Source organism: Plecotus auritus (genome assembly GCF_963455305.1).
Source record: "Plecotus auritus genome assembly, chromosome: 5".
Lineage (NCBI taxonomy): Eukaryota > Metazoa > Chordata > Mammalia > Chiroptera > Vespertilionidae > Plecotus > Plecotus auritus.
This window is the reverse complement of record NC_137776.1, coordinates 179,741,844-179,766,878: the sequence shown is the minus strand read 5'-3', so window position 1 is coordinate 179,766,878 and position 25,035 is coordinate 179,741,844. Positions and strand designations below refer to the sequence as shown.

The 25,035-nt window shown below is 53.4% G+C and overlaps 2 protein-coding genes across 18 annotated transcripts in view; one reads left to right on the top strand and one right to left on the bottom strand.

The window, feature by feature from the left end:
- The window catches only part of ANGPTL2 (angiopoietin like 2), a 36,315-nt gene extending 16,221 nt beyond the window's left edge, over positions 1–20,094 (top strand). For both annotated transcript variants that reach the window (XM_080668519.1, XM_080668520.1), the window contains exons 3-5: positions 14,776–14,969; positions 15,276–15,546; positions 18,329–20,094. In XM_080668519.1, coding sequence (XP_080524645.1) covers positions 14,776–14,969; positions 15,276–15,546; positions 18,329–18,528 — 665 coding nt within the window. In that variant the 3' untranslated portion in view covers positions 18,529–20,094. The remainder of the gene's footprint in view (positions 1–14,775; positions 14,970–15,275; positions 15,547–18,328) is intronic.
- RALGPS1 (Ral GEF with PH domain and SH3 binding motif 1) overlaps positions 1–25,035 on the bottom strand; it is a 263,998-nt gene that overhangs the window by 89,230 nt on the left and 149,733 nt on the right. The window lies entirely within an intron of this gene.

The following is a 25,035-nucleotide window of genomic DNA, read 5'->3' as shown; positions in this document are numbered from 1 at the left end:
AGCTCCTTACGGAAGACAGATCAGGAGGATAAGTAACCTGCTCGTGGGCTAGGACCTTTCACTTTAAATCCAGGGCTGACTCCGTGCTCTGGGAATCCTCACTCGGGGAGAAGCCCAGCTCCCGAAGCTCAGCCTCTCCTTCACCCAGGACCCTGCAAACCTCCTGAATGGCTGTCACATGAGAATTAGATTCATCTTTGCAAAAACTAACCACAAGTCTGCTCAAAGTCAGTGATTTTGGTACCACTTCACTGTATAAGCGGGGAGATATTTTTACAGAAACTATCCTATTTTACACATATTTCACACTTCTGAAAATAACCACTACTACTGGGAAGAGCAGCTTCTTGCTAATTCCAGGGAGGGCTGAACCTGTGTCCGGGAGGGTGGCCTCTGCAAAGACAGGGCTACACTGTCTGCAGACCTGTGGGGCGGGGCAGAGCGCCTGTCCGCAGCCCCTCGAGGAAAGCCCTCCACTGGGTGTGCGGGTAGGCACACACGCTCTGGAGCAGACTGGCCTGGCTCCAACTCTGGCTCCCCCACGGATTAGCTCTGGGACAGTAAGCAAGTCCCTCCACCCTGCAGAGCCTCAGTTTCTCCATATGTCAATGGGGATAGACTGAAATCGTGCCTACTTAAGGATTAAATGATATAGTGCAAAAAGTGTGTTTAGCACAGTACTGGTCTCATGTAGTTTCAATACATGGTAGCTATGAGTCTCCTTTGGTCTTGGTCTCTTCATCTTAAAATAAGGAGATTGAAATAAACAGTCCCTTTTTATCTCTGGCATTCTACAGCTGATCTACAGTCTAGAGCAGGGGTGGGCAAACTTTTTGACTCGAGGGCCACAATGGGTTCTTAAACTGGACCGGAGGGCCAGAACAAAAGCATGGATGGAGTGTTTGTGTGAACTAATATAAATTCAAAGTAAAGGAGCGGAGGGGAGAGCAAGAGAACCCTCCGCTCTTTCAGCTCCGCGGGCCGGATAGAACAGCCGAACGGGCCTCACGGCTGGTCTAGAGTCACATGATCAACTGTACATGCATCTGTTTTAAATGAGGAGCTCCAAAGAGAGGGCAGGGCGTGTTGATACATCTTGATAGAATACCCCAGAGGGTAAAACATGCCCTTTGGGCACCAAATAAAGGCTTGTCTGAATGTTACTATAATCCTGACGGGAGTCAGGCCGACCTCAGTGGGTGAGAAATAGATATCCTGTCACCTAAGCATCTCTGGTTTCTGACTCGACAGTGCCAGGAGGACATTGCTGAGCTTCACCCGAGCTGATGGATACAGTGTAGGAATAAAGACCTAGGTCCGCATCCACCCCTTGTTAGCTGTTTGCTCATGAGAAAGTTACCTAACCCTGAGCCTCAATTTTCTCCTCTGTAAAGTGGGGACAAGAGTTACAATATCGCAGTTTGTTGTGGAAACTCCGTGCAGCCAGGCGTGCGCGATATTATGTCCCACGGGACAGCCAGCAATGGCAGAGCCCCTTCTCTGTGCTGGTCACAGAGCTGGACTAGGGGAGCAGGAACTCCATCTGGGGTAGGTGGCAGATGCATGACTGCACTGGGACCCACCAGTCTACCCTGTAAAGTCGGCACATCAGGTCTGACAAAGGATCTCTCCGAGAGAAAGCATCCATCAAGGTCAGAATTTCCAGAACGTTCTGAGAACTTCTGGGACCAACATAACAAAGTACCTGAAATCAGGGACACAGTGGAAATCATGGGCTGCACAGTCACGGTGGCAACACCCTGGTGTGCTCCGTGTCCCCTAGAGGGGCACGTGAGGGCTGCAGGACATGAGGCTGCACGGCTGAGTCTGCCTGGAGTAGAAGGGGAAGCTGCACAGAGGTGGGGACCTCAGTGCTGACCTTCAGGGATTTGTGTGGGCGTTTATCAGGTGGACTCGGGAGTCAGGAAACCGAGTTACTAGTGGGTCTCTGATGCAGTGAGTCCCTGCAAAGACCCAGGCCCCTGGCCCTACTCCTGGCACCTCACATGGTCCGGATCCCCTGCTGCTTCACATTCACAGTACAGCGCGGGCTTGTGCAGCCAAGGCTCTGCCCCACCCAACCCCTTCCGCTCCCACTGAGGAAAGCACACCTGCATGGGAGGGTATGGCAGTGATTTTATGGTGAAAACTTAAACGCACTTTTTTTTTTTTTTTTTTTTTTTTTTTTTTTTTTTAAGCAAGGCCCTCCCAAATGTTGGTACCGAATGTTAGTAACAGATTCCTTACGACCCACCTGACCACTGAGCTCCCACACAGCTGAGACTGAGCACCTGGCTGTGGATGCTGCAAAGGGCAGACAGAGCCATGAAGAGTGGGGCTGGGGCCCTTCCCTTTCCTGGTGCTGGACTAAGCAGGAGAGGAAAAGACAGATGGTCTCTCTCAGCCAATCAGCAGAGCGCACTTATCAGGCCTGTTCCAAGAGCCAGGGGCAGGTTCTGGTCCTGGAAAACAAAACCTCTTCTATGCTCTTGCCCAACAGATTCTTTGAGCCTGGGACATCACTCAGCCAGAAACACCTTTGCAATTAAACACCTTTGCACTCAAGCTTGGCAGCGTCTAAATCTTTCCTTCCGCAATCTCAGAGCCATCCACTCTGTCCTCATTGTCTAGGCTGCTCAGCCCACAGTGCCCTTCCCCAGGGGACCAGGGAGCCACCACTGCTTATCTGAGCTGCACTCTCCAGCCTGCTCCAGATGCACAGACTGGCCCCGGGCCAGGCCTAGGTGCTCAGAGCCTGAGGAGGGAGTCCGGCAGCCTCCAGCTTCCCTGGCATCTCACTTGGGTTTTGTCCTGTCTCTCTCAGGTCTGAGGAGTCCTGGGCATTTTGGTTAGGATGATGCTGATGATAAGGCCTGGTCCTGCTGCCCTTCCTGCCTCACTTCCTCTCCACTCTTTCTCATGCTCACACGTCCCCTGACCTCCTTCTCCAGCTGTGTGCCTTGGACACACACACATGCACACACATCAGTTGGAGAGAAAGGATGCATGAGACAAAGGAGAGGACAGGATGGAGCCTCAGCTCTGTCTGCCCTCAAGCGGGTTCTGGGAGGCCTGGGACACCCTTCCCCAGCTCAGCTCAGGCACAGCCAGGCACAAGTCAGCCCTCCGGCCCAGCACCCTCCTAAAAAGGAAAGGCACTGCTATCACCAGCTGCCGCCGAGAGGCCTTGTCTGAAACGAATCTTTGAAAACCAAGAGGAGTAGGCATTTCTAGCTGTTTTCTCTCCTGAGGCAGATAACATCATCAGCTCAGTTTGTTTCTCAATAATTGAGTCCAAAGGGGCCACAGCATCCTATCTAATAAAGAGGGAACATGCTAATTGACCATCACTCCGTCACAAAGATGGCTGCCCCCACTGCTGAGGCCAAGTTCCTATAAGGAGCCTTAACAAGCCATCAGCAGGGACCTGAGGCTACGCCCTCCCCCGCCCCTGTGGGGCTTGACAGGGGATCTCGGGCCGTGTCCCCCACCTGGCGGGGCTTGACGGGGGACCTCAAGGCACACCCCCCACCCCGGTCTGGGCTGGGGGACCTCAGGCCATGCCCCCCATCCTGGCAACAGGCCAGGTGACCTGAGGCTACGTCCCCTGCCCGGCGGAGCTTGACAAGGGTGGGACTGGCCGGGTCTGGATCTTGCCCAATGGGGGTGGGGGGCGGCTGGTTCTGGGTCTCACGTGGTTTTGAGGCACATGTGGGTGAGCGGGGACTTGACTCTGGGTCCCGTGGTGCGCCCCAGACTCTGACAGGAGGAAGGTTTTCATATACATGTTACTAATTTTCTTTCATCTCTGACACTTCTATTATAGAGAAAGGGCAAATAGGAATATTAAATTATTTCCTCTAATTAATCCCCTTTTAATGTGTACGAATTTCATGCACCGGGCCACTAGTCATAAAATATTAGAGCGTGTTAGGGCCTCTCTGCCTTCCCACCCCAGGGCCTGCCAGTGCAGAGCCAAGATTGGTTCTTGGACTTCCACCATCCAGGACAGCGATTTTCAACTGGTGGCCTCAAGAATTTTTAAAACATGCAATACCTGACTAGTCAGGGGCAGATTTCTTTTCCCTTAGACCAGCGGTCGGCAAACTCATTAGTCCACAGAGCCAAATATCAACAATACAACGATTGAAATTTCTTTTGAGAGCCAAATTTTTTAAACTTAAACGTCTTCTAATGCCACTTCTTCAAAATAGACTCGCCCAGGCCATGGTATTTTGTGGAAGAGCCACACCCAAGGGGCCAAAGAGCCGCATGTGGCTCGCGAGCCGCGGTTTGCCGACCACTGCCTTAGACTGTCAAATAAAAATATGGCAACAGCCAACACAAAGAGCCATCCAGTGGGAGTGAATCAAAATTATACCTTTTTTTTGTCAGATCGGCAAAAAATATATTTGTTGGTGTGCCACAGAATTTTAGTAATTAGTTTATGTGTGCCATGAGATGAAAAATGTTGAAATGGCTGATCTAGGATACTGAGGTTCAGAGGTTAAGTAACTTAGCCAAGATTACACAGCTATTAAATAGCTCAGCCAAGGCTCAAACCCAAATCTGTCTTAACCACTCTGGGATACTGCACATTTCCATGGAAAGGCTGGAGGGGAACCGGAGTGAAAATCACTCTATAAATGCCTGCCCCGGCCCAGGTGCCAGCTGCTGGGACCTGACCCTCTATCACTATTTCATGTACCAGGTTCCAAGCAGCTCCTTGTAAAAGGGCTCTGGGAACAGCATTGGCGAATTTACTATTAGAACTTACACCTTTCTAATAACAGGAGACATTGTTGCCGAGAACCCAGGGACACTATGTTGCCTGCCTCCTTGCTCAGGCCTAGGAGGAACCAATTGAACCAACTGTCTGTGGCCAGTTCACTATTCACAAAAAGGGGATTGTCGTGAATTTATGCCGCCAAAAAGCAAAAAAAGAGAGAGGGAGAGAGAGCAGAATTCAGTTAGCATCACAATACAGCATGTCTAAAACAATCGAGCTCTCCCACAGAAAACATACTGTGCACCTGACTTGTAGTAAATGGACCAACCGAAGCCGTAGATAAATCTGGACAAATTCTCTAGGGCTACTGCAACATATAGCTAAGTCTGAAGTCCTCATTTCTTTAAATAGGGTAACTCTAAATATATAAAACTCAGTAGCTCTGAACTGCTCCTAGGGCCACATGGGTGGCAACGGTGCAGGCCAAAAAGGACAGGCAACTCGAACAAGTGTTTTCCTAGATGGATTTTTTCCTTTTATTTTATGTACTGCTATGAGGTGGGGAGTATGTACATTAGGTTGTGGTTCCCTAGCACGGTGGCATGTTTTAAAATAGAGAATGAGATCTATCACACTGGGGCTTCCGTTCCTTCTGGAGGTCAAGCAATCTTCAATCCAGGTGAAACGCTATTGGTCGGGTGTTTGGCCAGCTCTAGCCAACCAGCTTCCAAGCCTGAAGCGCTGTGGGGGGCAGGAGAAGCACCTGGAAACTGAGGATGGCGAGGGGGACTCCAGCCACAGCTGACGGGGCCTTTCCATCACAGAAGCTGAGGGGAGCACAGCCCGGCCCGCAGGCCTCCAGAGCTTGTGCTGTGCACTGCACTGCGCTGTCCAGTTTCTAGTGTTATTGTTGAACAAAGTAAGATTTCCAAATTCATTACGAACTACGTAATCCAGTGATATTTCCAAGAGCATTCTTTGCTATCTTCCTGATAAACAAAAGCCACTCCAGTTAGAGCTGGGTCATCTGCCCTGTGGCTTTGCTTTCTCTTTTCCCCTCCTGGGTACCTCAGGGACCAGGTCACAGAGAGAGCCTTTGAGTGCGATGGTGAGCTCTTCCTCTATGATGCAGGCCTTTTCCAAGGAAAACATTTGGCTAAGTGCTTACGGCCCCGGGAGATAAACTATCAACTTGTTACAGTTAAAAGTGGTGATCTGGCATCCTGCGATGGGGAAATTGCAACAGTTTGGCACTAGGCGAACTGGAAGTTATCTAGAAAATCCTGGAGCTCAGGCATCTGGGGCCAGCTCACTAGTCAACAAAAGGATTGCTGTGGCGAATCTACGCGGGGGACTGTAACAAAACCCTGAGATGCTCCCCGGGACAGTGACAAGGAAAGGAGAATTGAGTTGGCACCCTCCTGCTGTGTCTAAGCGAAGCTGGTTAGGCTTGCTGAGTGCAGTGGGCAGGCCGCTGCTGTAAAAGGAACGCCGTGTACTTCCCAGTGGCCTCTGTCAGGGCCAGGAAGGACGCAGGCAGCAGGACAGTGCCTCCTACGCTCCCCGGGACAGAGGGGCCCCTGCCATGACTCTGGAAGCAAAGCATGTGACATAAGCCTGATGATCCTGGCCCTGTACCCCAAGATGAGCCAATGGAGCTACAGGACCCAGAGTGGCTTTGTCATTTTTTTAAAAATGGATAAATGATTGTCCCTTAATAGATTTTTTTGGATACAATAATTTAAGTTAAAATTAGTGCACATATAGAGAATAATTTTGCTAAAAATGTTTAGTTTAAGTGACAAATATAATAGTTTTCTTTATTACATTTCTAAATGTTGAATTAAGTGGAATGCTAGAGTCACATCCAAAAGAACAGACAATCCATCCCGTGCCGACTTTCTACTACCCGCTGCCCAGACTCCCCACAGCACAGGTTTCCTCCCCCACAGTTTGGTCTGCATCCTGATTAGCCCCTGCCCTGGGGTCCCTGTTCCAGATGGATTTATTATTATTGGTCCTCAGACTGAAAAGAACAGAATGAGGATGACAAAGGGATTGAGCTGATGGTGGTGAGGAAACAGGAGATGGAGGAATGCATGTGGGGCGCTAGGCTGGGAAGATCAACCCATAACCACGGCCCCTGAGAAGGTTCCTGCCCCGAAGGAGCCCACAGTCTGGTGGGGAGTGAAACCCCAACAATCCTAATACGGTGTGACAGCCATGGCACAGTGAGGCAGAAGGGACCAGGACCAAGAAGGCAGAGCTGAGTTCTAATCCCAGATCATCCACTTTCTGCTGAGCCTTAGTTTCTTCACTGCTGCAGGGACTCCTGAGGATGAGATGAAAGAGTGTGTAAGGGCTCTAAATGCACAGTAATCACCACTCCTATTATATTCCAGGAGAGATAAATAAGCAAGACATGGGAACCCCGAGGAGGATAAGCGGTCCTCTGGGGTTGGGGAAGCCTTCCTGGAGGAGGGGGTGAGGAGGGCTGAGGGCCTTGCAGTGAGTTCTCGGAACCACTGCCAGCATCACCAAGAAATCACGAGGACTGGGCTTAATGCTGAGCAAGTGTCTTGTTTGCAGAAAGAGAAAAAGGATGAAATACTAGAACTATATGCTAATTGGCTTGTGGTCAAGCCCCAGAAAAATTATGGGAAAGGTTATAAAGAGGGGTTTGTGAGCATTTAGAAAATTAAAAGGTGATCAATGAAAGCCAACATGGATTCTCTAAGAACAAGCCCCTAAGCTGATTCCCTTTCCTGGAAGTGGTGGAGGGGCTGGGAGCCTGCGGGTCCGCCACCTGTCCCTATCGTTGGTCTGATAGGCTCTTCCAAGAGGTGCCTGTAGACCAGCACCGACAGTCTCTGTGCACCCTCAGCACTGCACCCAGGCAGCCTCCGTGTGCTGCCCACCTCTGCAACCTCCCTCACCCATGCAGCCTCGGGCACCACTGACCCACGCACCGGAGCCCCAGGACTCCACTCCCGCTGGTCCTGGGGAGCCACAGGGAGCTGCTCACCTCTCACACCAGGAGCCCACCACCGCCCCTCCTGGTCTAACTTCTTCTTTCTAAAATTGCTTGCAAGTCCTTGTTTCTCCCCTGCCCAAGGTATTGATGGAAACCAAGGACTGAGCACTGTGTATCCTGAGGTCAAACTGGCAGGAGCAGGATCCCCACAAGCTCTTCATGGGCCTCGGAGTTCTGGTTTGGGAGGCCTCAGAGTGTACCAGAGGCATGGAAACACGCCCACCTCACACACCTCCTGTACTTTTTGCTGTAAGAATTCTAAAAGGATTTTAATAATTTTGCTTTTGAAATCATTTGGCCAAGAGTAACACCATTTATGGCTGGCTCTGATTTCTCGGCAAACATCAGGCATGTTCAGGAATTCTTGGGGAGTGAGAAAAATCTACCTACAAATTGTTTTCAAAAGTAATAACATTTTAATGAAGACTAAATTTAACAATTAATGAATTTGACAACTTGTTAAACTTTGCAGAAATTTAATTACCTGCTTATAAATTTTGATTTTGTAGTTCTCTTTTCATATTTTAGAGTGAACAGATTTTCTTAGGCCTTGAACACTTCTGTAAACTCCCGAGCAGCTCATTGGCCCTGTGCCCATCGTCGAGGGCAGGTTAAGTGGCCTGAACAGCAGGCATGAGCATTTGGACCCTCTCTCCCGAAGGACCAGAAACAACGTTCATGATGTCAACCCTGAGCCCTGCAGGAACTTGAACTTGAGTAGCCTGTGGGAACGCACCAGCTTCCTGGTGTTTAGGTTATTGTTTTGTACTCTGGTTCACTCAAAAGTGGTGACTGACATAGAATATATACATTCATAACTAAAATATCCCTTCCCCAAGCCGGCTGGATAGACAAGGCGTGAGTGAGCAGCACCTATAACCGACCCCCCCCCCCCCCCCCGCCAGGTGTCTGCTCGCCTGCCTGCAGGGGTGCCCAGGATCCTGTCCCTGGCTGGGCAGGACTCCACCTAAGCATTCCACACGCCCCGGCTCTCAGATAGGTTAATGTGGCTAGAAAAGTCCAGGTCCATTTTCAACAACTAGTCATTTCTTCTGTTAGAGAAACGTTTCAGGGAGTGGCGAAAAGACTTTTTGGAGAGAGACCATCAGTGGGAATAATTGAAACCAGCATACGGTTCTCACGCAAGAGCAGTGTGTCTCGGTGACATCACAGAAGCCTCCCCTGTGCCCATGTATGAACTAACACATCCCTAGAACATTCTCCACAGGCCACGGGGCCTCTGCACAGCCTCAGGTGGTCACGCCCAGAGCCTTGGGCATCATGGGTGAAGAGGCCTGTAAGGCTGCTGGCCAGCCACTCGGCCTCGTCCAGCTCATGGCCAGGCAGGACTCTGCCCTGCCCCCTCAACCCAGACAAGCCAGGGAAGAGAGGCATCACTCCTGCCCACACAGGCCCCACGGTCTACCCACGTCTTAGCTGCTGGCCTCAGGAGCTTCCAGTCAACCTGGGCAGACATTCATGAGGCCACGTTCCCAGCAGGAGGGTGACTGCACAGAGGTTTTGCAGTTCGTGAGCCTGTTTCTCTGCTGGGGCCTGGGTGGGCAAGTTAGGCTGCCCGGGATGCAGGGAAGGAACCGGGACTAGGAAGTCACACGCAGGTCTGGCCTGGCTGCAGGCTCCACTCTTTTACCAGAGAGGCCCTGCGCTGGGGACAGCAGGCCCTGGATCCGTCACCAGTACGCGGTGCCTGGCTTCTGGGTGGCTATGTTCCTTGGGTGCCTGCCCGCTCTTTTGTCAAGAACCCCAGCCAGGAGGAGGGAAGCAGGGAGGGGACTGTGGCGCCCAAACCTGATCACCTCCACACTTACCAAGTTTGGCGCTGAGGTTTGGGGGCCCAAGGCCTGTATGCCTGCGTTCCCGTTGCCACCTCCCTTCTCCGGAGGCCTCCCTGTGCCGCTTCCCTAAGGAAACTCGCAGACTTGGGGCGGCCATGGCTGCTGCACTTCCCTGCACGTGGAACATCCTGCAGCTGCAGCCCGCGAGTGTAAATACGGTCTTTATAGGGACAAGGTCGGGGCGCTCACTCCACTCAGAGCCCTGTGCAGCCGCGTCAGTGTTGGCCTGGCGCTCGGGGCACGGCTGCCCTGCAGAAGGGGAGCCAAGGGAAATACCGCCGGGCACTTGGACTGTTCCAAAGGGAGAGCTCTGCCCACGCACACCGAGAACGCAGCTTCATTGACAAAAAGCTTCCCATGCTTCACCTCACTGCATCTCCGTGGCCCTCTCCCCTGCAGCTCCGCTGTTAACATATGCCTTCACGGAAACGTCTCTCAGTAAATAACTTACACTTAGTCCTGGAAATTCAAAAGCAGAGACAATGACTTGTTGGTGTGGGATGGGGAAGGTGGGCAGGAGATGAACAACTTCAAAACCGTCAGCTCTCATCTATCAGAGGAAAGGAAGCGAGGACCCTCAGTGACACCTCCCTGGCTGCCTTGTGCTGGGTGCTCCTGTATTCACGAGACCCTCAGAAGAGCTAGGGTTTTTCCCCGTTTACAGAAAAAGAAACTGAGGCTCAAGGACCTGTCAAAGCCCCACCGTGAGGAGCGGAGGCCACGGAGACTTGAGCCGAGGGCTCCTGACTCCCAGTCTGGGGTCCTATCCCCAGCCCACACTTTCTCCGCGGAGTCCCCAGTAGTCAGATGCCTCGCCTGGCCCTCCCCAGCGATGCCTGTATATATAACATCAAAGGAGGATGTTCTGAACTGGCCATTTCAGTGGCGCCGCATGACAGTCTTACTGCTGCCATCTTCTGCTCTTCCATCCATTTGCCAACTTTTCAGTGCTAAGGGTTTTTCTGACTAATTTTCATCCATCATTTAATTTTCTGACCTTTGCCAAAGGCAGAGGAAGGTTTGAATGCAGGAGATCTGCTAGAGCTCTGCAGGGGTTTGAGGGAAAACTGTTTGGAAATGCGGTTACTGGTGGGAGCTAATGGGTCCTGGGCATCGTGGGAAATGCAGGGTGCGGGAGGCACGTGGAGTTTTGTTGTGTGTATGTTTTTGTAACAGTAGGAGATACTAAACACTTGCATACCATTTCATACCTATTCCATGATCTTAGAAAGCATACCATACCTACAAGCCTGAAAGGAAAGATTTCCCAGATTTGCCTTATAAATCTTAAAGGAGCCCTGGCCAGTGTGGCTCAGCTGGTTGAGCGGCATCCCAGGCACTGAAGGGTCTTGGTTGGGTCCCTGGTCAGGGCACGTGTGGGAGGCAACTGATTAATATTTCTCTTTCACATCGATGTTCTCTTTCTCTCTTTCCCTCTCCCTCCCTCTCTCAAATCAATTTTTAACAACCTTTAGAAAAAATATTAAAAGGGAAAATTTCTTCTACATCATAAAAGATACTAAGATAGTTGAAAAATGGGCAAAGGACACCAAAAGGTAAGCGCAGAAGAAAACCAAATCATCAGTAAAGATGTTTTTTGAAGGGTATAACACCTCGACAAAGAAGAAGCATAAATTTTTATATTTTTAACCTGGCTGACTAGCAAGGGTTAAAAACAGTCTTAGGGACACAGAGACAAGTCGCCTGGGCCTCCCTACCCGGGAGTTCACTGTGGTTGGAGAAAAAGAAGAGAGCTATAGTGGGTGGTCGCTGGACCATCCAGATGTGGGTTCAGATACTGGATATGCCCCTCACCAGCCATGTAACTTCAGGGGTGTCACCTGACACCCCACGGTGTACCTGGAGGACGGGATGTGTAAATACACGGATAGGGGGTATGGTAAACACTCCATGCTGGCTGGGAGGGGTGATTTATTGTTGCTACCACTCCAGTCAGGGCTCTCTTAGAGCTAGGGATTCATCACCTGGGGTCTGGAGGTCCGTTTACCTTCTGAAATTATAAGCAAAGTTGTGTGAGTCTGTGGATTTTTCTAAATACAGATCTAGAGCTTTCCCCCAATTTTTAAAGGCACCAGTGACCCCAAAACATTTTAAAGCGAGCTCTTTGTAGAAATGCCAAAGGTAAAGCTAAAACCATGATGGCACCCGCAAAAGTAGCTCAGGCTGGGAGCCACGAGGCTGGCCTGCCCCTCCCGTGACCTTTTCCAAAGCTGCCCTTCCTCCGAGAGCTGCACAGGAGCCCTGCAGGGAGAGCCTGGTGCTGGTCTCAGGGGGCGTATGCTGAGGCTCTGCTGGTCTCCGGGCACCAGCAACCCCATCTAATGGCCTCCCCTGTGCTTCGGACTCGGGAAGGAGCTGGAGCCTCCATGCCCACGGCAGCTCTGCTCCAGCTGTCGGGGACAGACTCCCATTCTCTGCCTTGGTCCCTGGGGCTGTGGGCTGAACACAACCAAAACCTTTTTCTCCTTCATGAATGCTCTTTCTGGGTCTGGCCTCCCCTCCCAGGACGGAAGAGGCACAAGGCAAAGAAGGGAGCAGCCACTTGTGCCACATCTGCTACGGGGCGGTGGCGGGGGGCGGAGGGGGGATACTGCCCACCCCTCGGAGGGGAGAGGGGGCTGGTGAACAGGTAAATGAGTGGGAAGCCTGTGCCTGAAGCATGACGGGAGGAGCCTCCTGGGTAACTGCTGGCCATAAGCACCCACACCAACCTTCCTTCTCGGTGCCGTTTGGGCACCGGGGACAGATGGGGCGAGCCAGCCCAGCCCCGCCTTCCCATCAGGCTCCAGGGAGGCTGCCCTAACACAGCAGCAAGGGCTCAGGAAAAGCCCACCTGAGAGGTGCAACGAAGACCAAAAAACCCAAAGTTTTTCCTATTTTGCCATCACGTGTAGACTCATCGAGCCCAACCACCATCCAGGAAGGAATTGGAGACATTTGATGTACACAGGCGAGCTGAGCCCCCAGCCCCCAGAGTCACCCCTCCCCCACACACAGAGGGGGAAGGACAGGATTCCCAGGAGCACAGGTCCAGAGAAGGCTGGTGAGGGCAGCGCCTCCCTTTCTGGGCCTCAGAGCAACCCCACCCTGGGCTCCTGCTGCCGGCAGGTACCCCCGGGCCTGGGACTCAGTAAACAGTTGTTGAGTAAACATACAAATTAACAGAAAGAACAAGATGGGACTTTCCTAGCATGTTCGATCTTGCGCATTTCGGATTGGGGAATATTTTGAAGAGAAGTGAAGCAAAGCATACGATTTTCTTTATTTTAAAATATGTAGCTAATAAGAGATGTAGCTCAATGGTTAGGTCCTGAAAACCTTCTCAAGGTTCCTCAGATGAATGAAGAAGAAGAAGGCAACCTATTTGGACCTTGGTGACTCAAATTTGTTGATGGGACCAACATCCAAACACAGGAAACGGCCAGGGGGATGGGAGGAGGAGGGGGAAAGACCTACAGTAGCTATTCGGACCCCAAGAAACACCCATTCCTTCTGACTCAAGCTCTGTGAAGTCACAGAGAATCACAGAGCACATCCAGTCTCAGCTTCAGAAGAGCCGTGGACGGGGTGCATCCCAGACACCATCCTTTAGGCCCATGGACCTGCCCAGAGAACTGCAACCTCAGAACATGAGAACTCCAAGCATCTGGCCCTCCGTGAGCTTCTCTTAGAAAATACACAGACTGAGCTAAAAGAGAACTTGGTCCCCCCCAAAGGATGTGTCTGAATCCCAGAAACATCCTGAAATCACTGGCTATGTGACCAGATTGGGGGCCCTGCTCGGGCCCCTGTGACTACACGGAACTCCATTTACGAAAAACTGTGGCAGCTGCCACCAAGCACCGTCCTGACAAGGTGGGTAGGAGTCAGAGCTGAGGCGCCAGCTGGCTCAGCCCCCAGGACTCAGGAAGAGCAGCAGCCGTCTCTCTAACGGGACGAGGCCGCCCGAGTTGCACAGTGCTGATGAATCTGCTGCATTTGGGGGGCACTCGTCTCTCTTTGCCAATACAACCAACTTTAAAAGAAAAATCACTCCAGGAACTACGCGCAAATGATCTCAGTAACCCTTACCACCTTAAATGAGGCAAAGATGATCTCCCTTCTACAAGCTGGGGAAACTGAGGGCGGGGAGAGGTAAGGCAGCTGGCCCAGATCACACGGCGGGGACGAGGGGGAAAGTGGGCCTGGGGTCCAGGCATCCTGCCCCCAGCCCCGAGCTCCTAACTGTATATCACATTACAGTGGTCCCCCCTTCTCCTTGGGGGATACGTTCCAGGGTCCCCAATGGATGCCTGAACCCACAGATGATACCAATACATAGGTATGTATGTTTTTTCCTATACATACCTATGATAAAGTTTAATTTGTAAATTAGACACAGTAAGAGCTCAACAATAGCTAAAAATAAAACAGTCATAACAACCTACTATAATAAAAGTTATATGAATGTGCTCTCTCTCAGCACACCAGCACACCTTTCTTTTTCCTTTTGCACAATTTCACAGACAGAACATTCATTCTTATCTCAGATCTTAGCAACTTCAGCATACAATTTTTTTTCTTTCCTTATTAAGTCGAGAACTTTCACCTTTTTGCTTCAAGGAAGCACTTTACAGCTTCTCTTTGGCATATCTGAATGGCCAGCAGCCCTGCTCCTGCACTTTGGGGCCATGGTTAAGTGAGATAAGGTGACTGGAACAATGGCACTGTGATGCAGCAGCAGTCGATCTGATAAGGGAGATGGCTGCTGAGTGACTAAGGGGCGGGGAGTGTGCACAGCGTGGATACACTGGACAAAGGGATGAAGGGCTGGACAAAGGGGTGAAGGGCTGGACAAAGGGATGAAGAGATGATTCACGTACCGGGCGGGATGGAGTGAAGGGTGTGAGATTTCATCACGCTACTTAGAATGGGGCACAATCGAAAACTTATGAATTATTTATTTTTGGAATTTCCCATTTAATATTTCAGACCATGGTTGACGGTGGGTAACTGAAACTGCAGAAAGTGAAACCGTGATGAGGGGGATACTGCCACAGAGGTAGTACCCGCGTAGGGTGCAGCGGGGTGTGTGAATGTGACTCAGTGGCCCGGCCACGGAGCAGCCTGTGACATGTGCGTGTCTGTGTCTCCAGGCCCGTGGAGAGACTGCCTGCAGGCCCTGGAGGATGGCCACGACACCAGCTCCATCTACCTGGTGAAGCCAGAGAACACCAACCGCCTCATGCAGGTGTGGTGCGACCAGCGGCACGACCCTGGGGGCTGGACCGTCATCCAGAGGCGCCTGGACGGCTCTGTCAACTTCTTCAGGAACTGGGAGACGTACAAGGTGAGACCACAGGGCCTGTCTGTGCTGCCCACCTCGAGAGGCCTGGCTAACCAGGAAAGGAGCCACTGGGAGTGAAGGTGCCCGCTGACCTGTCAGGGCCTGTGCAGCCCCAAACAGTAAACACCTGAGGCAAGAAGGACACTGACGGGGCCATCTCTGCAGACCCTCCAGGGCTGGTGAGGGCCAGCAGCCCCCTCCCGCAGGCGCTCGTCACTGCTGGGAGACAAGAGTCCCAAGTTCCGACCACAGGCTTGCTGGCGGAGGGAACCGCGTAATCCTCACTAACGCTCTCCTGTGTTTCCCCAGCAAGGGTTTGGGAACATCGACGGTGAGTACTGGCTGGGCCTGGAGAACATTTACTGGCTGACGAACCAAGGCAACTACAAACTGCTGGTGACCATGGAGGACTGGTCTGGCCGCAAGGTCTTTGCAGAGTATGCCAGCTTCCGCCTGGAGCCTGAGAGCGAGTATTATAAGCTGCGGCTGGGACGCTACCATGGCAACGCTGGCGACTCCTTCACCTGGCACAATGGCAAGCAATTCACCACCCTGGACAGAGACCACGATGTCTACACAGGTAGGACCGTGGAGTCAGACCCAGGTGGAGGACCGAGAACAGAGGTCAACCACAACCAGTCCCAGACACCAGGGCCTGAGAACAGGGAGATCCCTGGGTCCAGCTGCCTGCCCCTGTCCCTGCCCCTGAGGGCCCACTCCTCTGCCCACTGGCCACAGATCCCCTTTGCAAAGCTGGGTGAGAGTGGCATTTACAAAAAGGTAAAGGTAAAGTGTGTACAAATGACACACGTGATGGCCAATCCAGGTGCGCTCGCATAACCTCTCTGCCTGCGTGCTGAGTGTCAGCGCCCCACATTCCCATGGACTTCGGCCACACGTCGTGCTGGCCCCACCTCCTGCCAGCCAAGTGCCCCTGGGCCTCCTGCTGATCTCTCTGGGCCTCAGTCTCCACATGGACACGAGGACCATGCCCACCTTGCAGGGAGGTGAGATGTTAGAGAGGATGCACTGGGGTGCTTTGGCTGGGCTTGGCAACAGTCAGGCTCGATGCAGTGGTGCTTTGTGACCGTAGCTCTAGCACGCATCGTTCACCTGGCGCTGCAGGAGCCGGTGAGAGGAACCAGCTAGGAAAGAGGAAGTCCTTTGTCCAAGGTGACATGCCTCACACTCAGGCCTTCACTGAGAAGTCTTTATATTAAAACAAACAAATAAACAAGGGAGAAAACAGAAAATTATAAGCACAGACTCACACCCCCCAGGGCCCCACACTCCATTTCTTGAGATGAGCCCCCAGCTGGTTGGCAAGTCAGCAGGCCTACCTCTTCCCTAAGGGCTGGGAAAGCTGGGCTGGGCCCCAAGGGGCCTGGGGCTGAGTCTCCCTCACTTTCTGCCTCGGCCCAAAGCCTCAGCCGGAGCAGGGCCACCAGCCCCATGAGGCCCCCAACCCACAGACTTGACTGGGGCAGCCGTTCCCCCCAGTGGGGGTCTGCTTCCTAGGCCTGATTAGGAAACCAGGGACCCCTCTTTTAACTAAGAGCAGCCCAAGCACACGGGGCTCCTCCTCCCTGTGAAGCCGGTGCCCCTGCACGCTGCTTGTCCCTTGCCCACACTTTCCAAACAGCTTGTCCTTAGCAGAAAAATCCAGAATGTTATGACAGTGCCAAAAGTTTCATAAAACATCTTTCTTTTATAAAATAAAAGTATATATTTGGCTGGAATACATGCTGGGGAGGAATAGAGAAGAATTTTCTCTCAAGCACTTCCTTTGTCATTCTATAAAGACTCTTGACCCAACAGTTTCAACTCTTCAAAAAATTCCTAAGAAAACTCCTTTGCCCCTCCTCCGCCCACACAGGTCATTTCCGTTTTCTGTTCAAACCCCGGGTATGGGGTCCTCCCCAGCACGTCCTCTGCACCAAGCTCTGAGCTAAGTGCTTAAATATGTGCCCTCATTCAATCCCCACCGCAGCCCTGTGGGGAGGCAGCCCTGTGGGGAGGCAGTCCTGTGGGGAGGGAGCCCTGTGGGGAGGCAGTCCTGTGGGGAGGGAGCCCTGTGGGGAGGGAGCCCTGTGGAGAGGCAGCCCTGTGGGGAGGCAGTCCTGTGGGGAGGCAGCCCCGTGGTGAGGGAGCCCCGTGGGGAGGCAGCCCCGTGGGGAGGGAGCCCTGTGGGGAGGGAGCCCTGTGGAGAGGCAGCCCTGTGGGGAGGCAGTCCTGTGGGGAGGCAGCCCCGTGGTGAGGGAGCCCCGTGGGGAGGCAGCCCCGTGGGGAGGGAGCCCCGTGGGGAGGGAGCCCCGTGGGGAGGCAGACCTGTGGGGAGGGAGCCCCGTGGGGAGGCAGCCCTGTGGGGAGGGAGCCCTGTGGGGAGGCAGCCCCGTGGGGAGGGAGCCCTGTGGGGAGGGAGCCCTGTGGAGAGGCAGCCCTGTGGGGAGGCAGTCCTGTGGGGAGGCAGCCCCGTGGTGAGGGAGCCCCGTGGGGAGGCAGCCCCGTGGGGAGGGAGCCCCGTGGGGAGGGAGCCCCGTGGGGAGGCAGACCCGTGGGGAGGGAGCCCCGTGGGGAGGCAGCCCTGTGGGGAGGGAGCCCTGTGGGGAGGCAGCCCGGTGGGGAGGGAGCCCTGTGGGGAGGCAGCCCCGTGGTGAGGGAGCCCCGTGGGGAGGGAGCCCCGTGGGGAGGGAGCCCCGTGGGGAGGCAGCCCCGTGGGGAGGGAGCCCCGTGGGGAGGCAGCCCCGTGGGGAGGCAGCCCCGTGGGGAGGGAGCCCCGTGGGGAGGGAGCCCCGTGGGGAGGCAGCCCCGTGGTGAGGGAGCCCCGTGGGGAGGCAGCCCCGTGGGGAGGCAGCCCCGTGGGGAGGAAGCCCCGTGGGGAGGCAGCCCCGTGGGGAGGGAGCCCTGTGGGGAGGGAGCCCCGTGGGGAGGCAGCCCCGTGGGGAGGGAGCCCCGTGGGGAGGAGCCCCGTGGGGAGGCAGCCCCGTGGGGAGGGAGCCCCGTGGGGAGGGAGCCCCGTGGGGAGGGAGCCCCGTGGGGAGGGAGCCCTGTGGGGAGGCAGCCCTGTGGGGAGGCAGTCCTGTGGGGAGTCTTTGCTTATCCTCCTTTTACAATGAGAATTCGGTGACTCAGTGAGTTTAAGTCACTTGCCCAAGATCACACAGCTTGTCAGTCAGAAGGCCGAGCCTCAAAGACAGGTCTGAGCAGGCTTGAAGCCTGGTCCACCTCTCAGGCGTTCTTGCTCCAAAGGCGCCCCAGAGAGGGTCCTGCTAAAGTCCCCAAGCAAACAGCGGACACGGGTAAAACCAACTTTCTCCCCCGCCCCCCGCCCCCGAGATCTTCTCACTCTCTTCTCTCTGCAGGAAACTGTGCCCACTACCAGAAGGGAGGCTGGTGGTATAACGCCTGTGCCCACTCCAACCTCAACGGGGTTTGGTACCGCGGGGGCCATTACCGGAGCCGCTACCAGGACGGGGTCTACTGGGCTGAGTTCCGAGGAGGCTCCTACTCACTCAAGAAAGTGGTGATGATGATCCGGCCCAACCCCAACACCTTCCACTAAGCCAGCTCCCGCCGACCTCGCGGCCTGGCCTTCGCCAGGAGCCTGCCCCCGCCACGCAGGCCCAGCACACAAAGCAACTCCTCGCCAGTTCACCGGGGCCAGGAGGACTGGGACCTGGATTCTGTCCAGTCACTGCGGCAGATCACGGACCTGAACAGTACAGTATTCTCTGTCCCTACACTCCTTCACACCAGACAGCCCTCGCGATTCCAGACAGGACAGACTGCAGACCAGTCTTTCTTTAAATAAATGAAGGCCTACAATAAAAGCACAACTGCAAAATACCTTCATGATATACACGTGTATGAGCCGATCTTGCCCACCTAAGTGTATGCCACATGTATATGCATTTAGATATATGGCACATGTAATATATCTAGATACATACAGAGGTTTGCCTTACATACCTAAGTCCAGTCAACGCTTGCGTGCTGACGCTCTTACCAGCAGCGTTGCTCCTGGAGAAAGCCTTTCCTTGAGTCGTGGTGCTGGTGTCTAAGAGCAGACCAGACTGTGCAGCTCCCATCGAAGATCAGTCCTTGGCGTCCCCATGCTGAATCCTTCCAGGAATGTCTACAGCGCGATTCTCTCTCAGAGGGGTCTCCAACTTAAGAACCCCTATGGGCACCTAATCAAATTTCAAAACCCCCCTCCATCTCTGTTTCTATACTCCCCCCATTCTCAGGACTTTCGCCATCTGTCCATCCACTCCTCCACTTACTCTTTCGTTCAACAGCGTTCGGTAAGCCTCTAGTGTGGGTCACTCCTTGGCCACTTGCTCTACTTCCAGGCACCTTTCTGCTCTGCTCTTCTCCTTGCCTTTTCTGTCATACCCGCCTCTCCTTCTAGGAAAGATTCCTCACCCTCTGAGTAGGAGACAGTCAGGGCTCCAGGTTTCTGGCCAGGAAAGGAAAGGCCAGGCCCAAAGCTAACTTCCAGCCACACAGATAATGTACTCACAATTTTGTATTTCCCATTCACACTTTAGCCTACATGTCATTTTAACCTTCACAGAAATAATAGCCTACTGTGCCCAGGAGGTACTCAAGGAAAGAAAAGTCATCATCTGATCACTGGGACCCCAAATGGCTACAGACCAAAAGCCCCATGCTCTCAGGCTGACTAGAGTCCGCATCTTGTCCCCGAACTACACTTCCCGGAGAATGCAGGTGCCACAAAGATGAGAATTGGCCGTTTCTTGTTACTTACTGAATAACCAGGGGCCACCGGCCCCTTGTTCATTGCATTACAGCGAGGTGGCTCTCCCGGTCCTGTTGGCCATAGAGGGTCACACTCAGTACTACGGAACTATTGCCAAGCGGGAGCAGGAGAGGAGTCAAGGTGAGACCCTCCCAGTGGGTGAGTGGGTCGGGGCGTGCGAGCCGTTGGAACTTTGGTACTGTCCATGTCTGGGTGTGTGCCTATTACCTCAGCATTCTCGCAAAGTGTACCATGTAGCATGTTTGTGTATATAAAAGGGAGGGTGTTTTTTAATATATTCCCAGATTATCCTTGTAATGGCACAAATCTGCAATAAAGCCATCAGTGCTATTTGGATGTATCTGCACTGTGTGTCACTGTTTGTGAATGCCTTCCTGGGACCTCCGATATCAGAGCCTCTTTAAGTAAAACCAGGAAGAGATGCAGCAGGACAGACACACACCCGTCATTTAAATCCCGCTCTCCCTGCCTCTGGTTTCCACTCATGCTCCAGGAGTCCCTGATAGCACCTCGGACCAAGATGGTCCTCTGGTGCTCCACCCCCTTACACCCTGTCCTGTCCTGGACGTCCTGGAGACCCTCACAGGCGTGTGGTCACACCTACACACCTTCCTCCAGGTCTGGTCCCATTTCGCCAAATGGCACCATCTACTCAATTGCTCAGGTCAAAAACAAGGACGCCTCTCTCCCCCTCATCAAGGTCAACCCATCCCTCCACGCCAGCCCTCTCCTCTGCCTCAAGGTAGGTGCCCTTCTCCTCGCCCCGCCACTACTGCAACCCTCAACTCCTCCCCTCATTCCAACCCGACTTCTACACTAACTGCCAGAACCACCTGCCTATAAATCAAGTCCATGCGCCCGGAAGCGTCTCTAGAGCATGATGGGAAAACCCAAAACCATAAAGGAAAAGGTTAAGGGACATAACCAAAGAAAGCCCCACGTTTTCTGCACTCCGAAAAACCAAGCATGACTAAGATTGAAAGGCAAATAGGAAACTAGAGGAAAATACGGAATACTCATGCTACACCAACAACTCTTCCAAATTAAGAAGAAAGATACAAACACTGTGACAGAAAACCTGGAAGACTCACACATGGCCAGGACACAAGAAAAGACTCCAACTTCATTAATAACTGGAGTGGTGCACTGAATCAAGCCAAAGCCATCTCATTGTGCCTGTTGGATTGGCAAAGATGAAAAGAAGTCAACCTCCATGTAGACAAGGAAATGGACATATGTGCTCTATATACGCTGGGTGGAAGTACAAAGTGATTCAATATTTTTAAAGACAATTTGGCAATGTATGTATCAAAATTTTAAAGGCCCTTACACCTTTGGACCCAACAATCCTCTTCTCAGTGAACATATGGGAGCTTTTTCTGGCAAAGTTGTAGGTGGGGACTGGTGTTTACTGACCCCTCCTGTGCACCTGGAACTGCACTTCTCTTTTCTTATGTGACCTCATGGCAGCCTATGAAGGAGGTGTTCGCACTTCACGGAAGAGAAAGTGAGGCTCACCGTCAGACTGCTGGTAAAAACACCCAGCAGCAGTTAATCCAGAAGGCTCTCAGCTCCCTTCTCCCAAACCCCTAGTCAGTTTTGGGGGTCACCGTAGAATCCAGAAGCTATTTTGACCTTGGCCCAGACCACGGCCACCCCTCCCCACATACCTGGAGTGGAGTGTGTGAGATGGCAAGGTCAATGGTAAAGGAAAACAGGGTCCAACCTTCAGTCACTGGTCTGAGCTCTGACAGCTGGTGCCAGACAAGGTGGAGCCACCCTTTGCTAAGCTAGTGAGTTGGCCCCTAAACTAGAGCAGGCTGTGACACCAGCTGTTTCTCCCAGCCCCCATCCCAGCACCCAAATCTGAGCCTTGGTCAAATAATAGCCTGGCTATATGGAAGTAGGAAGGAATAGCCCACCAGAGAGGTGGAACCCACTCTCCTTAGAGCAAAATGGGGAGGGAGGGAGGGAGGGAGACAGCTTACCAAACCAGCTGCCTCAAAGGAGAGAGCAAGGAGACGGGAGGGAGCTGTGCTCAAGTGCACCGGCCTTAGTGCCCAGCGAGCTGCTCCCCCACCAGCAAACACGCCAGCCGGTCAGCACCCCTGCATCAACACTCCTCCTCCTCACCCATCCTTCCCAGTGACCTTTAGGGCCTCCAGTCATAGGAGTGCTCCTGGTACTCAGGTCTCCATGGTGAGTGCACCTCCAGACCCAGAAGGAAGTCAGCGAAACCTGGCCAAACCCCCATGTCCCAGTTTGGGCCAATACCTTGGTCACTGGAGGGCACCCACCTACTGGGCATGTGTGGGGAACGTGGCAGGAACACAGTGGTGTCCTCCAAGCCAGTGACACCCAACAGGACCCCTCCCCCAAACCGTGCCAATTTGAACAAGATTGAAAGAGAAACCTTCGAACTATGAAAACAATGTTTACAATGCTCATGACCCACAGAGGCTCTTTGGAAGCTCAGGGCCTCCCATGATCCCTTTCTCCCCAAGGCCACCTCCTCTGTTTGACGGTCATGTAAACACTCTTGGTTACCCTAAGAGAAAGCCAGACAACTGGATTAAACAAAAACGGGGACATTTTAAGTGTAACAGAATGATAAATGGGCACTCTTTCTGCCGTGGCACTTTCTGCCTCGGTTTTATCCAGACTCCTAAGGCTAGTTTAGCCCACATGCAAACCCATCCCTGCAGGGCATGGCCCAGACTGGTTCTACAGCACAAGCACACTGCCCACCTGCAGCCTGAGAGAGGAGTGCAGAAACATCCTGGGGGGAGAGGCGAGTTGTCCCCCATGGCAGGGACGGGGGGCGGGGGGTGGGGGTGCTCCCCTCACCCTAAACCAAGTGAGAGGGACACTGTAAGAGTTTGGCATGGGAAAGCATGCGCATGACCATCTGACTCGTGCCTCGAGTCCACAGGCCTGCGGCAGAGAGCAGTGAGAAGCTGGCCACACTGGGAGCAAACAGCAAGCCCACGATGGGGCAGGGGAGGCAAGGACAGCAAGGTCACAGATCTCCTAGGAACCAGAGGGCAGCCTGGCTGGGGCGTGGGGGTGGGGGCCGTGCCAGAGGCCCAGAAGCCAATCAAGGAGTCCTAAGTGATCAGCTGGAGGAGAAGCATTACCTCTCTCCGGGCAGCTGAGTCAGTGGTGCCCAGGAACGGCAAATCTGAAGCAGCAGCAGCCAAAAGGGAGAAAAGATAGCAAAGAGGGAAAAAGACAGAGTGAGTTCTGGATGCCACAGAAGATGGCCTCTTACCCCTCACTTCTCCCTCAGCCCCAAGTGCACACTGCCGCGAGGCAGGCAAGTGGGGGGAGCAGGCCTGGGGGCCAATGAAGGCTCTCTTGAGCCCCCCCCCCCCCCCCAGGCCTCCCAGTCTGGTCTGGCTCTAGGATCCAGCCTTCTGATTATGACTGGACTGTCTGGAATGATGTGACTGTTAGGATGTGACTGTTAATTTGCATCCTCCACACACACAGGAGGCAACAACGGGGCCTTTTCATGCCTAACAGCAGACAGATGAGTTTTCAGTGTCGACTGGGAATAAAACTAGTCCACAGAGTAGGCTGGGAAGGACACTGGGGGGAAAGTAGGTTTCTTCTTACACCTGACGGAGTCCAGCTCATTTAATAAGTTGGTTACGTAAAGCCACAAGGTATCCCCCGAGTCCATGAGCAGGGACACAGCTGGGCCTCACCAGGGCCAAGAACCAGGAACGGCCTGGAAGGCCTTCAAGGGGCAAAGCAGCAGCTTTCTCCTCCTCTCCCTCTCCCTCTCCTCTTCCTGGCCTGTGGGTCTCTTTCTGTTTCTCATTGTGCGTCCATCTGCTCTTCCCAGCCCGGAATTCCTGAGCTCACATGTCCTTCTGTTCCGAGTGCCAGCAGACATACAAGCACCCCTCCATCCCAATGCAAACTCTGGCCCAAGGGTCCGCCTGGCCCTTGGTGGGTGGTGGTGGGGGGGGGGGGTGTCCTCCTCGGCACAGAGTGGGCGAAATAAACAGGGCTCTGGAGTTCAATACTGCGGGAGAGGTGGGGGAGTTCCCAGGTCCCCAGAAAGGAGGGGTCATGGGCTGGGTCTATACCTAAAAAGTGTCTAGATTATATCCCAGCTCGTGTTGGTCCCCATCCCTTCCAGGAACTGTATTTTGCGAGATGAATTCCGTCCTACTGCTGGTTAGAGTGTGTCCTACTCCCCAGCCCTCCACACTGACCCCAGCCCTATCCCAGAAAGCACATCCAACCTTCTAGGCCCACCTGGGTCACTAAACATGACACCTGGCGGTGCACAGACAGGGCTCTTCCTGCCCCTCCTGGATACGCTGAGCTTCTCAATAGTCTCTGTGGAGTAGTCTCGGGTCCCCACTGTGGGGGGTCTTCCTGGCAGCATTCTGCTCTGGATAACACTCATGCCAGCTACCATCTATGGGGCACCACGCATGTCTCTTTAAACTCTCACCACAACCCAGTGAGGTGGGTTCTATAATTACCCTCCTTTTGACACAACAGATATTGAGGTTCAGAGAAGTAAGCGACTTGCCCAGGAACATGCTGCCTGGGACACTCAGGATTTGAGACCCTCTGTCACTCATCATCACCCCTTTGTATGGCTAAGAATCTTGGCAGCATGGAGCCTTCTGCCCCAGGAGCGGGTACATGAGATCGCTGGCCAGCCTGGCTGTGCAGAAGCAGTTGGATGGACAGTAGGGCCCCAGATGTCAGAAAGCCAGCTCAGGGCTATTTGCCCAACTTATTTCAGAGCAGCGGGCAGGGCACAGAATAACAGAGGGCAGTGATGGAGAATATCCCACAGCTTCTTGGGGCTCCCACCCCTTTGCCAGGACTAAAGCTATTGGGCCCTGCCTCTCTCCCTTCCTCTTGTGGGACAAGAGAGACACTTGTCCTACAACCTACAGCCACAGCCCCACCCTCTGGCACTCATACTGTCCCACTGTGGCTGGTCTGGCTGTCACCTCGTGCACCAGTTCTACCTGGTATAAGTCCCAGTCCACATGCTCTGGTAACTGGGTCCCTGATGTGGTGGCTCATCTTCCATCTCCATGCCTTCAGACCTGGGGCTTGCTCACCTCTCCAAACCCAGAGTCAGGCCTAAGCCAGACACAGCCTGGTAGCTGCCACTTATGGACACAATGCCTTAGTACCAACCATCGCAAAGACATCCAAATGTCCTGTCTCTCCTGACCTGGGGCATCCTGGGCCAGCTCAGCCTACACCTGGGACCCAGACAGAGATAACCCCTTCCATCTGTGCAGC